The sequence below is a fragment of the Balaenoptera acutorostrata genome, chromosome 8 (assembly GCF_949987535.1).
Source record: "Balaenoptera acutorostrata chromosome 8, mBalAcu1.1, whole genome shotgun sequence".
Lineage (NCBI taxonomy): Eukaryota > Metazoa > Chordata > Mammalia > Artiodactyla > Balaenopteridae > Balaenoptera > Balaenoptera acutorostrata.
In genome coordinates, this window is record NC_080071.1 from 26,360,521 (window position 1) to 26,377,439 (window position 16,919).

At 34.3% G+C, this 16,919-nt stretch overlaps 1 protein-coding gene across 9 annotated transcripts in view; it reads right to left on the reverse strand.

The window, feature by feature from the left end:
- COBLL1 (cordon-bleu WH2 repeat protein like 1) overlaps window positions 1-16,919 on the reverse strand; it is a 150,729-nt gene that overhangs the window by 34,284 nt on the left and 99,526 nt on the right. For 7 of the 9 annotated variants that reach the window (XM_057551063.1, XM_057551062.1, XM_057551061.1 and 4 more), the window contains 5 exons: window positions 15,203-15,404; window positions 13,282-13,510; window positions 12,440-12,478; window positions 7,504-7,601; window positions 7,156-7,392 (listed from right to left, as the gene is read on the reverse strand). In XM_057551063.1, the coding sequence (XP_057407046.1) occupies window positions 7,156-7,392; window positions 7,504-7,601; window positions 12,440-12,478; window positions 13,282-13,510; window positions 15,203-15,404 (805 nt within the window). The remainder of the gene's footprint in view (window positions 1-7,155; window positions 7,393-7,503; window positions 7,602-12,439; window positions 12,479-13,281; window positions 13,511-15,202; window positions 15,405-16,919) is intronic. The other 2 variants (XM_028166741.2, XM_007183197.2) reach the window with 1 other exon arrangement.

The following is a 16,919-nucleotide window of genomic DNA, read 5'->3' on the forward strand; positions in this document are numbered from 1 at the left end:
TCAGCAGACACGGGACGAAAACTGGATTTCTGAACTTAGTTTCAATCCCAGAATTCTAAGTCACTTTTAATTTAAGTCAGTGCCACTGCATCTCTGACTTCTGTCATGTACGAAGTAAATGACAATCTTATGTAAATAACTATATGCATTTTATGCAGTAATACATGTGATCTAGTCCATGTAAATGACAGCATGAGCCAGCTCTTACATATGTTGTTGTGCAAATGGCATTTCACATCTTCAGGCAGAATCGTGTTCACAAAGTGCTTAAAGAGTACCAGGAAAAACTGCCAGAAATTTTCTAATTGGATAGTTTTCTCTTCCAAATGAACATTTCCACAGAAGACAGTGTATTTCACCTTTACAAAGAAAATGACACAAGACCTGAAACCATGTGAAAGGAGTACAGGGAGATTCAGGGACATGCAAAGGACACTGTAGCAATGACAGTAAACTATGTAGTCTTTAAAATATATTCTTTAGGTGGACAGAATTTTAGATGCAGAAATGTTCCCCAAAAAGGTTAAGATAAATTATCTTACTAACTGGGATCATCACTGAATCCTCTTTGGAAACTGCACAATCGGTTGCCAAAATTAGCTCAGAAAATCAACAGCCTTTTATGTGAATATTTTCAGTTGATGCTCCAAAATCACTATCCAAATACCTTAATTTGCCAGTATTGAGAAATGCCTTAGAGGAATGAGGCAAATTATTAAATATAGACAGCCAAAAAGCATAAAATAGATGTGGTTGACAATATTTTTTCCAAGCTACAGATAGACTGACTTATCTGTAAGCCTAAGGCAAATATAATATCAATGATTACTTAAAAGAACATTAAGATAAAAGCTCAAAATGAATAAAACTGTGCTAATTATAAATCACTTTGTTATGCATTACTGTTATTTATCTCTCTAGCTCTGTTTTCAGGCACTACATCCACAAGAGATAAGCATTTGCTATTTCTAATATAATGTAACTATTTCCAATATTTTCTTTCTGCTTTATTCAAAGGACTCTTTGGGGGGGAAAAAAATTGGAAAAATCAAAATGCGGTAGTTCTGTTAAACAGCGCACCCTTGTGGTTTATCTTACCACCTAACAATAAAAATTACAGGATAAAGATATATCCAAAATTCTTCATGGACTTGGAAATGGTTTTGCCGGGGTTTTTTCCAGTAATTTTTTCCCAGCTTGGTATTACTTTTAATTAGTAAAAGTAGTGCCTTTTTAAAATTTCAAATTCAAAATGAAATTGTTAAAATAGATACAAAATATCTACAGTGATAATGACTATCTTTGATTTTAAATTTAAAAGAAGCAAACAGTAAAATAAGTAAAATTCATCTATAAACTTATATGTTTTGCTGAGTTTCCTGAATATTTTCATCTAACACTATAAAAAATTTCAATTCAGGGCTCAATTTTATTTATATGCATTATGTAATACACACTACCTTTTAGTTATGTCCTTAAGCTTTCAATACAACCTTGCCAAAATTCTGGCTTTTTTGTAAAAGCTTAAGAAGAATATTGCCAAGAATTACTTGGGCCAATTACTATACAAGTAAATGTAAGCAATTTTTAAGTTATCCAAGTACTTCTGAAAATTTACCAGATCTACACATGAAATACTAAAATTTTATTGGACAGACATTCTCATTGTATATATCAATACTATACCTGACTGTGTGAAAGCTGTGGTTAAAAGTTTACTTATCAATTCTCTTGAACACCTACTATGTTACAGAATTTCTCTGTGAAACACAATTCCCACCTGCTGGTTTGGAAGAAAAAAAAGGGGGGAAATTTAACAATGCTATAAGCTTTAAACAATAAAATAACCTTAATGTTTCTGTTTAGAGGATGGGGTACCCACCCCATAACATGTTATATCCATCAATGGAATATTTATTATGCAGCTTTTAAAAAGGGAAGCCCTTTATGTACTGATAAGGATATCAAAAATACATCATTCAGTATCAAAAAGTGAGGTATAACATAATGCATATAACATGTGACTATCTGAGAAAAAAATCATATGTAGGTTGAATATTGGCTTGAGTATATATAGATTATGTCTGGAAGAATATACAAGAAACTGTTAGTGGTTGCCTCTGGGCATAAGAATTTGGCTAGTGGCAGGGTAGGAAAGGAGAATTTTCACTGTATTTTCCTTTTTATCTTTAGAAATATATATCATATGAATATACTACCTGCACATATACATAAATTAAAACAAAATAAAAAGGCACAAGAGAGACAAATTCAGAGAAAGTAAGATCACTCCATCTGATAAGGGGCTAATATCCAAAATACATAAAGAACTCACACAACTCAATAGCCAAAAAAAAAAAAAAAAAAAAAATGCAATTAAAAAATGGGCAGAGGAACTAAATAAATATTTTTCCAAAGAAGATTTACAAATGGTCAATAGGTACATGAAATGGTGTTTAACATCATTAATCATCAGGGAAGTACAAATCAAAATTACATTAAGATACCACCTCATACCTGTTAGAATGGCTGTCATCAAGAACATAAGAGCTATGTGCTGGCAGAATGTGGAGAAAAGGGGATCCCTGTGCACTCTTGGTGGGGATGTAAATTGGTGCAGCCACTATGGAAAACAGTATGGAGGTCCATCAAATAATTAAAAATAGAACTACCACATGATCCAGGAATTGCACTTCTGGGTATGTATCCAAAGGAAATAAAAATAGGATACTGAAAAGATACCTGCACTCCCATGTTTACTGAACCATTATTCACAATAGCCAAGATATAGAAACAACCCAAGTGTCCATGTATGGATGAATGGACAAAGAAGATGTGATATGTTAAAATATATATATATGAGATACACACGTGTGAACACACACAGAGGAATATTATTCATCCATGAGAAAGAAGGAAATTCTGCCCTTTGTGACAACATGGATGGACCCTGAAGGCATTACACTAAATGAAATAAGCCAGACAAAGAATGGCAAATACTGAATGGTATCACTTATACGTGGAATCTAAAAAAGTCAAACTCATAGAAACAGAGAGTAGAAAAGGTGGCCTGGGGCTAGGTGGTAGGGGAAATAGCAATTGGTAAAAGAGGGCAAACTTTCAGCTATAAGATGAATAAGGTCTGAGGATCTAACGTAAAACATAGTGACTATAGTTGAAAACATTGTATTATAGAATTGAAATTCGCTAAGAGACTAGAACTTTAATATTCTTACCAAAAAAAAAAAGATAACATGTGAAGTGATGGATATGTTAATTAAATAGATAGTGGGAATTTTTTCACAATGTATTTCAAATTACCACAATGTGTACTTTAAATAGCTTACAATTTTTTTAAATTTATTTATTTATTTATTTATGGCTGGGTTGGGTCTTCGTTTCTGTGTGAGGGCTTTCTCTAGATGCGGCAAGTGGGGGCCACTCTTCATCGCGGTGCGCGGGCCTCTCATATCGCAGCCTCTCTTGTTGCAGAGCACAGGCTCCAGACACGCAGGCTCAGTAGTTGTGGCTCACGGGCCTAGTTGCTCCGTGGCATGTGGGATCTTCCCAGACCAGGGCTCAAACCTGTGTCACCTGCATTGGCAGGCAGATTCTCAACCACTGCGCCACCAGGGAAGCCCTAAATAGCTTACAATTTTGTCAATTGTATGTCAATACAGCTAGAAAGAAAGAGAGAAAGGGAGGGGAGGAGGGAGGGAGGGGGGAAGGAAGGGAGGGAGGGGGAAAGAAGGAAGGGAGGGAGGAAGGAAGGAAAGAAGGAAGAAAGAAAGGAAGGAAAGAAGGAAGGGAGGGAGGGAGGAAGGGAAGAAGGGAAGGAGGGAAGGAGGGAAGGAGGGAGGGAGGGAGGGATGAAAGCAGAGCCCCCCACACCCACTAAATTGTTATGCTGGTAGAGGACCTTGAATGCCTAGAAAATAACAGCCAGCTATCCAAAGTTTCTGAATTGGGAAGTGACAATTATAAAATATAAATGTGGCAGCTTGCCACATTCTTTGTCTTCTGAAGACAAGAAGGGGCAAGACAAGTTAAGTACTGACCTTCTCCTTACCCTCCCGGCCCTGGATTTCCCTGAGGCATGTTTTTAGCAGAGGGAATGGAAGAAAGGGACAAGGAGATATTGTGAAGGGAGACTGAATGAAGGGTTGGTCACTAATTGGATGTGAAAAGAAAAATAAAGAACATCAAAGATGATCTTGAGCTTTTCAACCTGAGAGAAAAAAAGTGAGGTTGATTTTAAATACGTTGATTTCCAGGTAGTGATGAGTCCATAAGCAACCATGAGTTCAAACTGCAAGTGGAACAATATTGGGATTGGAATACAAAGCTGACGTATTCGTTTCATAGGGCTGCTGTAACAAATTGCCATGACTGGGCAGCTTCAAACAACAGAAGTTTATTCTACCATAGTTCTGGAAGCTAGTAGCCTGAAATCAAGGTGTCAGCAGGGCCATATCCCTCAGAAGGCACTGGGGGAGAATCCTTCCTTGCCTCCTCCAGCTTCTGGTGGCTCCTGGCATTCTTTGGCTTGTGGCAGCACCACTGCAGTCTCCGTCTCTGTCATCACATGGCCTACTCCTTTGTGTCTTTGTGCCCGTGTCTCCCCTCTTATACCAACACCAGTCATTGGATTTGAGCCCAACTTAAGTCCAGGATTATCTCATCTCTAGATCCTTGACTTGGATGTATCTTTTGGGGGGACACTATTCAAAACACTACAACAAAAAACTCAACAAAGAATAGATGTTTTCTCTGAAAGAGTAAATAGAGGCTAAGACCGTGGATTCAGGTACCTCCAAATGTAGAAAATGGGTAAAGGAAGTGGTGGCAAAAAAAATAGAAGAGAGCTGAGATATAAGAAGAGAATTAGGACCAAGGAAGAGAGAAAGGACTTCCCTGGCAGTCCATTGGTTAAGAGTCCATGCTTCTACTGTAGGGGGCACAGGTTCGATCCCTGGTCGGGGAACTAAGATCCCATATGCCACGTGGCACAGCACCCCCCCCCCAAAAAAAAGGAAGAAAGAAAAATCAAGACCAAAGGGTGATCTATTCCATCAAATATGGCAAAGAACTTAAGAAAATAAGTGCTGGGATGCCTGGGAAGGGAAGAATTCATATGAGCATACACATGTACATGTACACATACCCACACACACACAATCACACACAGAACCACAGCTTAATTGTTAAGAATGTTTGTAATGAATAAATTTTTAAAAATGGTTCTTCAGCTTCACTAGGGAAAAACAAGTAATTCCAGGTCTTACTAAACAATACATCAAAGAACTATCCAGATGTCCAGATCAAAGGAAAAAATAATTAGAAAATTATATAAAGATGTCTAGTTTGCCAAAGGCAACATACTAAAAAAAAAAAAAAAAAAAATTAGTCCTTAACACGGGGGCATCAACTGGTCATAGAGCAGAGAGTGAGAATCAAAAGAAATGGCTTTTGTCGAGGTCACTGGTAGCATGGCCTAGAATTTTAAGAAGCTGACTGTTCGAAAGACAATGTAGACCTCTTCAGGCTCCCAACACAAAGGACATTTACTGGAATAGATTGGATGAAGTCATCTGGAATAAAGGTTTGTGAGCAGGGGCTAAGATGTATTTCTGTATAAAGAAAAAGACTTTGGTAACCACTCATGAGTATGATAAGCTATACTCTTACAGTGTAGTTTTATGGTAATTAAAAATATAAAACAATCCTGAAAGTGCTACCTTTTAAATGATTCACTATGAAGAAATGCAAACTAGTTATGGCCACAAAATGAGGTCTCTGGGACCCTGATTTGGTCCCTGCCTCTCTCCTCACTCAAGCTCTGTTTCTTGCGCATGCCCAGACTTGCCACAGCCCTGACATTCACCGCATCTTTCCGCGGGATTCCTCTTGCCTGACTACGGCACTCCCACATGCTTTTTATGGCTGAATCCAACTACCAAGCAGTTACCCTGGACAATTCTGTAGTAAATGATTCTATCATTTGAAAAAATAACTATCCTCCTGATGGGCAAGATGAGACTTTATACCACAACCATTAGACAAGAGAGCCTTATAGAAATAAGAAGACAGTTTAATAGATGATTTTCCAAATTATCGAGTTCCAACATTTTTTATGCTCATTTCTATCTAATCCAGTTGCTACTTTCTAAAGACACATATGAGAGCTTATCAATTACAATTTAAAACTACAGTTAAAATTTTTCTAAGGTTAAGGAAGTACAGAAATGTTTATTAGTTGGTTGAGAAGTGTTCATTTACTTGAGCATTGAATTTACTAAGCTTCCAGGGGGGAAATAAAACCCTTCAACTAGATACAAGAAAACTTCTCGGTTTCTCAAACACCTCAAAATAAAATTTGCTCTCAGAGTTACTTAAATCATTTGATTACAAGCAGCAAAATACATGATCTCATGTTCAATCACATTTACTTAAAATTTCACTTATAATTCACCTGAATAAAGCAAGGAATGTACAGACTTCAAAGGCACGAAAACTTGTTTGCAAATGGATTTCTACAAAACAGCATGCTCCAGGAAAATTTGGGATTAAAGAGAGCAATAGTGAGAATGTTTGAGAAAAAGGTACTCCTAGAACAGTGCCTTGAACATAAAAGTATATGATAGTAACTACAATATATGCTATATAAAGACTCTTTTTTATTATAGAGTATTTATGTATCAGGCAGACACAAGGACTTCCCCCCTGAGAATCTCAGAGTCAGGTCAAGACCTGACTATATCTAGTTAGAAACCCATGAATGCAACATAAAAATTTGTTGCTCTTTAAAAAAAAAAAGTGTTCAAAACTAAGTCTTTTCATTCTTAATACATGCATCAAGAAAGAACCTCCAGTTGGGCCTTAATAAACCAGGACTTTAAGGCTTATGGATGATTTATTTGCTTGTGTATAAAAGCTACTTAAAACTGACGTATTTATTCTTTACTGCATTGCAGAGCTCTACATATAGAATCTCTTCACAGTACCAACGTTATTAGTAACTAGTTATTCATCTTATTACATATTAGTAACTGTTACTATTAGCAGCCTATGTGGAAAAGGACAAGTTAGTTAAGAGGAAAAATGGATGGTCCCCTGCCCCATCCTAAAAATACAAAACAAAACAAATTTACGTACCTCCTCTGTTTCATCCAGACTTGCGGATTTCACCAAACAAGAAGCTGGCCTCTCCTGGATGTGAGCAGGGTCCTGGGGGGCTCTCTGAGACCCTGGCATTGGAGGCAGTGGAGCACGCCTCTTCTTGGGTGCATCCGATGGCAGGGTGTTTGAAATATACTGTTTGGTGATGGTATTGCTCCTCGTAAAAGCTGGACGATGCTTACTTACTAGAGGAGTTGCAGGGGCACTGGCAGTCTAATAAAGAATGAAAAGGCAAAATCTACAGGTAATTCCAAGATGAAAAGCACGTGCACTTAAAAACAGAGTAGAAGAACCTTATAAAATGCTACATAAGAAAATACGTACTTGCTCCCGCTTTTTCTTACTGCGTTGAAAAAGGCTGAAAAACCCTTTATTTTCTTTATCCTTCATAAGGTCTAGGTTTTGTGATATTTGGCAGGACTCTAAAATAGAAGAAAAGCACCTTACTTTTGCTTGAGGGGTTATATGTTCACCTCCGAGGTGAACTGTCCCTCAATTACTTTCCCTTGATAATTTTATCTAATGATAAAACCTACTAATTATGCTCTACTATGAACCACGCACTCTGCTCAGCACCTCATATTTTAATTAATTCTCAAAGCAACAAGCAAATTTAGTATTATTGTTCCTGTTCCACAGCAGAGGAAACTGAAGCGACTCAGAGTCTGTGTTTTATCCATAACTACCAACATTTCAGAAGTAAAAAGGACACTTTGAATTAAATGAGATATGAAGTTGCTATCATACAGTTTGTCCCTTTGTTGATTTTGAATTATATATTTTGTCTCAGAGCTAAACTATTCTGAAATATTTAATTCTCCAAAACATGATTCATTATAATTACTCAGCACTCTGTTAAATGTTTTAAGAACTTTATTTCTTTAATCCAGTGGTTCTGAACTGGTGGTGATCTTGGGCGCACACACACGCACATCCCGCCAAAGACGTTTAACAAAGCCTAGGGACAATTTCGGTTGTCACAACTGGGGGAAGGGTGAAGAGAATGTGCTACTGGCATATACTAGGTACAGGCTAGTGATGCCGCTAAACAAACTACAATGCACAAGACAGCCCCCCAGAACAAAGAATTATCTGGCCCAAAATGTCAATAGTGCCGAAATTAAACCACAATTTAAGCAGAATGGCAAATGTCAAACCTCAAAGTTGTATAGGTAATATTTCATTTTCTAAAAAGTGTTTCCTAATGTCAACTGAAAGGGCCAAAAACAATGACAAATCCAGTACTGCTGAGTCACCCTTGCCCAGACTGTCTCTAAATACCATTTCCCACTAAAAGGAACCATCTCAGGAGCCAATCTGATACGGTTTCTCCTGGCCAAAGTCAGGACAATTTGGGCATCATAAGAATATCTCAATAAGTTGAAACATAGCACATATGTTTAATTCCATGAATTCATAATGATACTAAAAAAAATAACTGATTCTCATTGTCCATTGTTTTAAAAATTGATTAAGAATCACACTTTTATCCTGACTTTTCTGAATGAACTCTATCTAGGTAGACAAATAGCTGACATAGGGAAATCTTCTTTTTTAGAAATATCTCAACTGATAATTAAAGGAATATTTGTAACAGATTATATTTATTTTCTAACTCCTAATTAACCAAGACATTGGCAATGATGTTCTCAGCAGCACTATTCACAATAGCCAAAAGATGCAAACAACTTAAATGTCCATCAACAGATGAATGGATAAAGAAGATGTGGTACATGTATACAATGGAATACTACTCGACCATAAAAAGAATGAAACAATGCCATTTGCAGCAACATGGATGGACCTAGAGATTATCATACTAAATGAAGTAAGTCAGGAAGAGAAAGACAAATACCATATGATATCACTTATATGTGGAATCTAAAATATGACACAAATGAGTCCACCTATGAAACAGAAGCAGCCTCACAGATGTAGAGAACAGACTTGTGGTTGCCGAGATGGGGCGGGGGGGGGGGGGTGGCGGGGGAGGGATGGAGTGGGAGTTTGGAGTCAGTAGATGCAAACTATTATATATAGAATGGATAAACAACAAGGTCCTTCTGTATAGCACAGGGAACTATATTTAATATCTTGTGATAAACCATAATGGAAAAGAATATAAAAAAGAATGTGTATAACTGAATCACTTTGCTGTACAGCAGATATTAACACAACATTGTAAATCAACTATACTTCAGTTAAAAAAAAAAAGACATAAGCAAAGATTATTGATGGCTAACATCAAAAAAAGATAACTTGTTATTACAGGTCTGTTAATGGAAATACACAATACCATCCATGAAATATTCTTACCAAAAATATCTCACCCAAATCTGATCAAGTCTCTAGATTTAACAATCAATTTACAGGAAGCAGAGGATAAAGAAACATGTTAAGTGGCACCAAGGGATGCAATCAGCAAAATTCTGAATGTGGGAAACACCATAAGACAAATGACCTGGTTTCTTCAACAGATAAGTTGCAAATTTTAAAGAAAGATAGAGAGAGACACAGGAGTGGGGATTTATAAATTTTAAAAACATTTCTCCTATGAAACACATATGGGTTTTATGGTAAACCACAGTATAATTTCAGTGACACTGGAGACAAAGTACTATATATTGACATTTGTGGGATATATCTGTAGCAGAACTTACAGCTCAATGTAAAGTCTTAAATACATAGCCCTTTCTTAGGATTAAATGTATAGTCTTTTTATTTAAAGGAAATGTTTAAAAAATTAAATAAATTATGACAAAGTAGGAGTTATTCCATGGAAGCAAACATAGTTAACACCAATAAATACATTAATGCAACTTTCCTCAATAAGACACTAAAGGAGAACTATATTTCACAGATTAAAACTTCATAAATCTGATGCTTCAGATATTAAATAAGCACTATGCATGCTACACAATGCTGACAATGCTAACAATTAATAATAATAGACATGTGGACAGCACTTTGTGGTTAAAGAGTTTTTCACATGCCTAATTCACTCTTTAGAACAATCCTGTGAGGCAGGTGTCACAAGTTATTATTCTGATTCCTTTTTATAAGTTAGGGAATGTAAAGAATTGGAAGCAGATGATACTATCTCATTACACATCTGAAGCCTTGGTGATGGTGACTAGAGAGTCTGAATAACTTGCACCAAGAAAAACAGACATTAAATAGTAGAACTGAATCCAGTATCCATTTAAAGATGATGTGTAATACCTCTGACTTTTTTTTTTTTAAGAAATGCTACTATTTCATTTTAAGATAGACTCCTCCACTAATTGAATGTAGATATACAATTAAATTTAGTTGAAACAGTAAATAGAAAGTTCACATGGTGGTGCAGTGCAATAACTATAACCAGAGTACTCATGTAGTTATTTTTGGTAAAGCAATTTCCAGGCACCTGGGCATCCTCTACTCTGGTTAACTCCTAAGTCTTCACCTAAAGCTCACTTTCAGGGATCACTACAAGTCAGAGTTAAACACTAAGACAAGGAGTTGAGCTTACTTAGAAAAGCAACTCAAATACTGTAGTTTCCTATTTCCCAAAGAGAGGCTGTAAATAATTGCACACAAAATTCTAAGCCTTCTGATAATATCGGACAAAATAAGGAGGCAGGAGCATTTACAACATTTGGATTGACCCTGTAGATTTTGACACTGTAAAAGGAGCTTTTTTTACATTTTCCTATTACAATCTCTTAAGATTATGTTCACAACATTTAATACTCTGCATAAACCACATACTTTTTTTTAGCTGGAGGGGATATTAGAAATCAATGCATTCAACACCTTCAAACTGAGGCCAACAAGATTATGGAATTTGCTTTCGGTTACGTATGTAGAGACTGGCAAAGTTAGAAGCAAAAGCCAAGTACAAGTAACAGAATGCTGTTGCTGGAAGAACCAGAGAACACTTTTTCCTACCTCTAGATTATTATAGGAGTGGAAGGTGAGATCCGCACAAATAAAGCCATTTGCCCTATCAGTTTGCCAATGAGCTTGAAAGCTAATGTAGTGTCAGAATTAACATGCCTATCTTCTGATTATTAGCCAGTATACACTTTACAAACATAAGAATTTTTAACTCCTTTGATTAGGCTAGTCTTCATGACAGCCGCTAAAAATAAATAATCACACTATTACTGATGTGGGCTTAATTCTTGGAATTGAGAGGCTCATTGTGTTATAAAAAAAATGGAAGTGGTAAAGAAAGAAGATTCCAATAATCCAATAATGTATAATGTGTACACTTTATTAATTTTTTTTTAGTAGGGGGTAATTATTATAGTAATCAATTACCTGAGCCTATCCTTTTTTAATGGGGAAACAGATTTCCAGACTTTATTATTAATGGCTAATTTTTAATAAAGTTTTCCTCTATGAAAGTAATACATTTCCATTAAAAAATTCTATAATATAAAGAAAAGAAGGATATATATAAAATAGACCTACTGTATAGCACAGGGAACTCTACTCAATACTCTGTAATGACCTATATGGGAAAAGAATCTAAAAAAGAGTGGATATATGTATAACTGATTCACTTTGCTGTACAACTGAAGCTAACACAACATTGTAAATCAAAAATTTTTTAAAATAAAATAAAAACTTTAAAAAAAATAAAGAAGAGGATGAAAAAAAATTCACCCATAGCCCTACCACCTAAAGGTATCAACTCTTAAAATTTTTATGTATTTCTTTTCAGAAATTTCATGTAAAAGCTTTTTTTTAAAACATACTGTATTAAACATTTTAAAAGCTTTAAAAGCTGATTTTAGCATAAGCACTTTCCATGTTATTACAAAATATTCACAAACAATTTAATGGTTGCAAACATTTCCTATGATGAATATATACCCTTATTATTCTGAATAACTGTTTCAAATGAAATAATCTGAAACTCTTCCATTGAACCACCAAGTTATCAGTATATGTACACAATAAAGATCGTAGCAACATCATTTTTTGTCTGAGAGTCAAGGATATGTTTTTCTTATTCTTAAGATGATATTAATTTTCAAACAATTACTGAAATGTAATTACTGAAATTAAATTCAGAAATCAAGGTAGGGGGCTTTAAACTATTTTTCAGGAAATAAAAACCAAAGATTTTCTAAATTAAAATCTTTTACAGAATGTACATATTAGTAATGATAAGAAAACAGGTAAAATTAGCAGCTTGTTTTCAATTTACCCAATAGAAATAGAGATTTCGTATTATAATCTGTTTCTACTGATTCATGTGTCTTACCTTGTAAAGATGACTTATTGAAGGCAGTAACAGAAGTGGCTACAGAAGGAGGGGGTAAAAGAGGGTAAATTGACTGAAAAGATAATGTTTGTTCAAGTATAAAACATCACTGAGTTGAAATAGTCATCTATGGATTATTTAAAGCCACAATCTCAGGAGAAAGTTTGAAGTTCTCTATACACAGAGGATGTAAGTAATCATTCTTCACTAAACTTTTATTTCTCCTAATAAAACAGATTTGTGTTGAATAAGCTTGCATTTATCTATCAGACATCATAGAAACCAACATTATCTAAAATCTCCAAATTTTAATACATTATTTCTACAGATTTACACTCCAAACTATTCCTATTTAGAAGATTTTTGTAAGTAGACTGATTCATTTTATAAGCCAGTTGATCTTGGGTGCTGAACTTAGAAAAAAATTTGTCAAGAAACTCCCAAATTTGAAAGATAATTAAGACTCAGACAAATCCATGGTGAGTCTATTGTAATTCACACTTCTTTAGAACAACAATGACTTTACATGTAAACTTTAATTTTCTGTTTAAATCTTAAAACCACAAAGAATTAAGTTAAATTACAGCCCAAATATTCATAGGTAGATGGAAAGGTGTAAAATGTGGATGACAGCTAAGAAAGACGAGTTTTTATCCCAATTTGAATAACTGAACTCAAGTTAAATTTTATTACATTTAGTTTTCTCTTCTTATTCCCAGTGACATGTATTGACTTTACTACAGGATCCATTAACGTGCCATTATGAACTTGAGAACACTTATACATAAACACAAAACATGCACATATATGCACCAAATGAATAACATGAAAAGTCTACTTACCTCTGCTGACATCCATGGCATATAATTCTCTTAGTCCCAGCTCATTAAGAGATTTTGTCAAGTCGAGGGGCTCCTGAGACTGATAGTCCTTCAATAATTGTGTATGTAATGGATCAAACTCACATTTGCTGCATATAACAGGGGCAAGTTCTTCAAGTGGTGCATGTGGGCTAACTCTCACTATCGTCTTCTGCGTTTTCTTAAAATTGATCACTACTCTCACAGTTTTCTGAAAACACAGATTAAAGCCAGAGTTATACCATGATTTACTGAAACAAACTTTCTACAATGACATCTAGAACAATGAGATAATCTACAATTACACATTGGTACGATAAACAGTATTTTTCTACTTTGTTGTAAAATTTTCTTTTTGATTAATGTTACTTCCTAAATCCAAACCAGGTTCTTAGAAATAGTTTGCTTATTAAGTAATCTAGATTAAATTCATAACTCTTATAAAGTATTAAGTAGATTTAAATCCAAAAAGAAACATAAAAGCCTCATATCTAGTCCTACAGATGTTTTTGCTTTATTCCGTGTAATATTTACTTTAAAATTAGCAAACATACATAATAATAGAATTATATATGTTTTATTCTATTTTTTTTAGTTGAGAAATATTTATCTTTCTAATGGTCAGTTGTCTCAATGAAAAAAAAAAGGGATATTTTAATTAAGACATTAACATTTTTGAACTTCTCTTATTTGATGTAAGATAAATGAGTTAATCCATTATAAAGAGCTTAACACAGTGTCTGGCACATTGTAAATTATCAATAAGTAAACGTTAACTCTTGTGACTACCTATTGTTGTCACTATTATTACTACTACTTTGGTTAATTTTAATATATTAGTAAAGAATATTATAATAGTCCTCATTTAAATATTTAATACTGCTAATTCAAAATTATTGAGAAGATTTTAAGCATCTCCACATTTTAATGTAACTGAATTTAATTCTATATGTAAATGGAATTTAGAAACATGTGACCATCTTAAGTGAAACCTACAGATTGCAGATCTTCAAAGTTTAACATGTATTCATAAAACTAAAATACCATATATAGTCCCATGTTAGCATAAATAACACTATTTCCATTTAGATAAATAGCATGTATACCTTGCTAGAAAATAGCCCAATATCCTGGTTAATATTTAATATTCATATTTTATAGAAAGCAAATGTTTTAGTATTGTCCAAAAAAAGTTAATTTTTTGAAGAAAATATGAGAATGTATTACTCAAGTCACATGTAAATGAACTACTAATTTAATATGTAAACCTTTATATATTTTGTGAAGTTAAAAATGGTTAATATCATTCCTACTGAAAGAGTATTTCTAGAAACCCATAAACTTCTACCCCTGTTGCTTACAGAAAAAGAACAATTTTATAAATAAAGGAGAATTGATGATATTAGAATCACTGTGGTTAAAATTTTTTGCTTAAAATTCATACATCACAGAAAACTGAGCCATCATGTAGCTCAAATTAACAATAATTTAAATAACTTACAACTACGGCTTACCAAGTACAGAGAAGCCAAAAAATTATTTTAATAAATTCTTAAAGGAATTTGTATTAAAAGAGTATAAAACCTTTTTTTAATATAAACACTTTTTAAAAGAGTAGCTTAAAATAGAGATCTTACATAATTGTCAGATTCTGATACTGTCATATAGATCACTTTAGAGCATCTAAAATCTGAAGTATTCCCCAAATTCTAGTTAATCCAAGGATAAACAACTAAGTGAATCCTAAACAAAGTGGCCCAGGAAAACACTATAGCCATATTTACGTCGAATTTGACCAGGAAAGAAAATTTTATTTCATTTGCAATGAGCTGCAGATAATGACTAAAAAAATCAACTTAGTATTTTAGCTATAAGATACCAAAATCTACAGTGAAAATCTTACCTCTGGTATTATAGGTGTAGGTTTTTTCTTATCCAAAATTTTTGGCTTTAAAATTACTTTTTCTACCTCCAACATTCCTATTGGTGTGTTTGGCTTAAATTTAATGGGGTTCTTTTCAGCTGACAGCAGATCAATTGTGTGACTTGATGGATTTAAGTGATACTGTGCACAGAGGAATATCAACAAGTCCATCATAGGTTTACTGTAAAACAAGAGTAATGCTGATCATAGAACAATTTCATTAACTGTTAAATTTATTGTTTCAAGCATTTTTCCTAGGGCCTCTTGTCTTCAGTAGATAAAACAAGGCTGCAAAATACTATTTGTGAAAGCAGCTTAAAAATCTAACTACAAGATATTTAAGCAGACAAAATTATAATAGTTTAAAACTTCTGAATAGTATTCAAGAGAGCTTGGATCCTTGTGTTGGTTTAAAAATTCTGTATATTTTTTATCTGCCAAATTGTCTTCATATCACAGATTTCAGTAGAAGGAAAAGCCCTTCCTTATCCAAAAGCAGTCACTTGGTTTAGCAAATGCTCCTTTACAATGTCATTTGGAATATGAGCAATCTTTAGCTTATAAACTGGTTCTCATAAGCATAAAGTATTATAACCCTTTGGGCTTTAGAAAGCATAGAAAGAATCTATGTGAGGAAGCCCACAAATCCTAAAGAAGAGTGTCGTACAGATTTCTTAATTCATTCAAACAGCATTTAATATTTTCTAGGCACTGGAGACACGGTACAACTGTTAGGGCATACCTTCTCTCATAGATCTAATACTCTGCTGGATGGACCAGACCGAATGTCAGCAAACTACAGTCTGCAGGTCAAAGTGGGCCCACAGCCTGTTTTTTGTAAATAAAGGTTTACTGGCACACAGCCATGCTCATTTGTTTACATAATATCTAGGGCTACTTTTGCGTTACAATGGCAGATTTGAGTAGATGTGACTGAAACTGTACGGCCCACAAAACCTAATATTTTTACTATCTGGTTCTTGACAGAAAAAGTTTATGGACTCTTGTGCTAGACAATGAAAAAATAACCAAGTAAACGTATGAGATAATTTTAAATAGTGATTAAGTGTTAAACACTAACGGTAATACATAACCTATCTCTATAGGGAATTGTTAATCCAACTTGAGATTCAGAGACACTTCTTAATTTTTTGCTTCCCTTTCCACAGACTCCAACTGTTGACACAGACTTTTGTTTCCATTCACAGCATCAACAGAACAGTGTGGTCTCCAATTCTTTTTTTTTCTTTTCTTTAACATCTTTATTGTAGTATAATTGCTTTACAATGGTGTGCTAGTTTCTGCTCCAATTCTTTCTTAACTGTCAGCCTTTAAGGAAAGCACACCAAAAAAATCTTTTGTATTATGTGCTTTCCTCAAACATCTGGAGATCCTAAGCTATTAGAATGTATTTAAGACTGAGGCACTAAAACACTGTGTAAAAGTCCTATTTTCATGAACTGAGGTATATAGGTTGATAGGCTTCATTTGAGGGTAATCAGGTGGCCAGCTATTTTTTTTTCCAATGGGAGGTAAAACTATAAATAAAAAATAATTCTCCAATTTCTTGAGTAGATACATGAACCCAGCTACCAGTGTTTTAGAAAGTTGACAGGGAACTGAGGCTAAAAATCTCACTGTTCAGCATGCTATTTTTAATTTAGTAATCTGTTTTCATATGCACCTCATTCCCAGT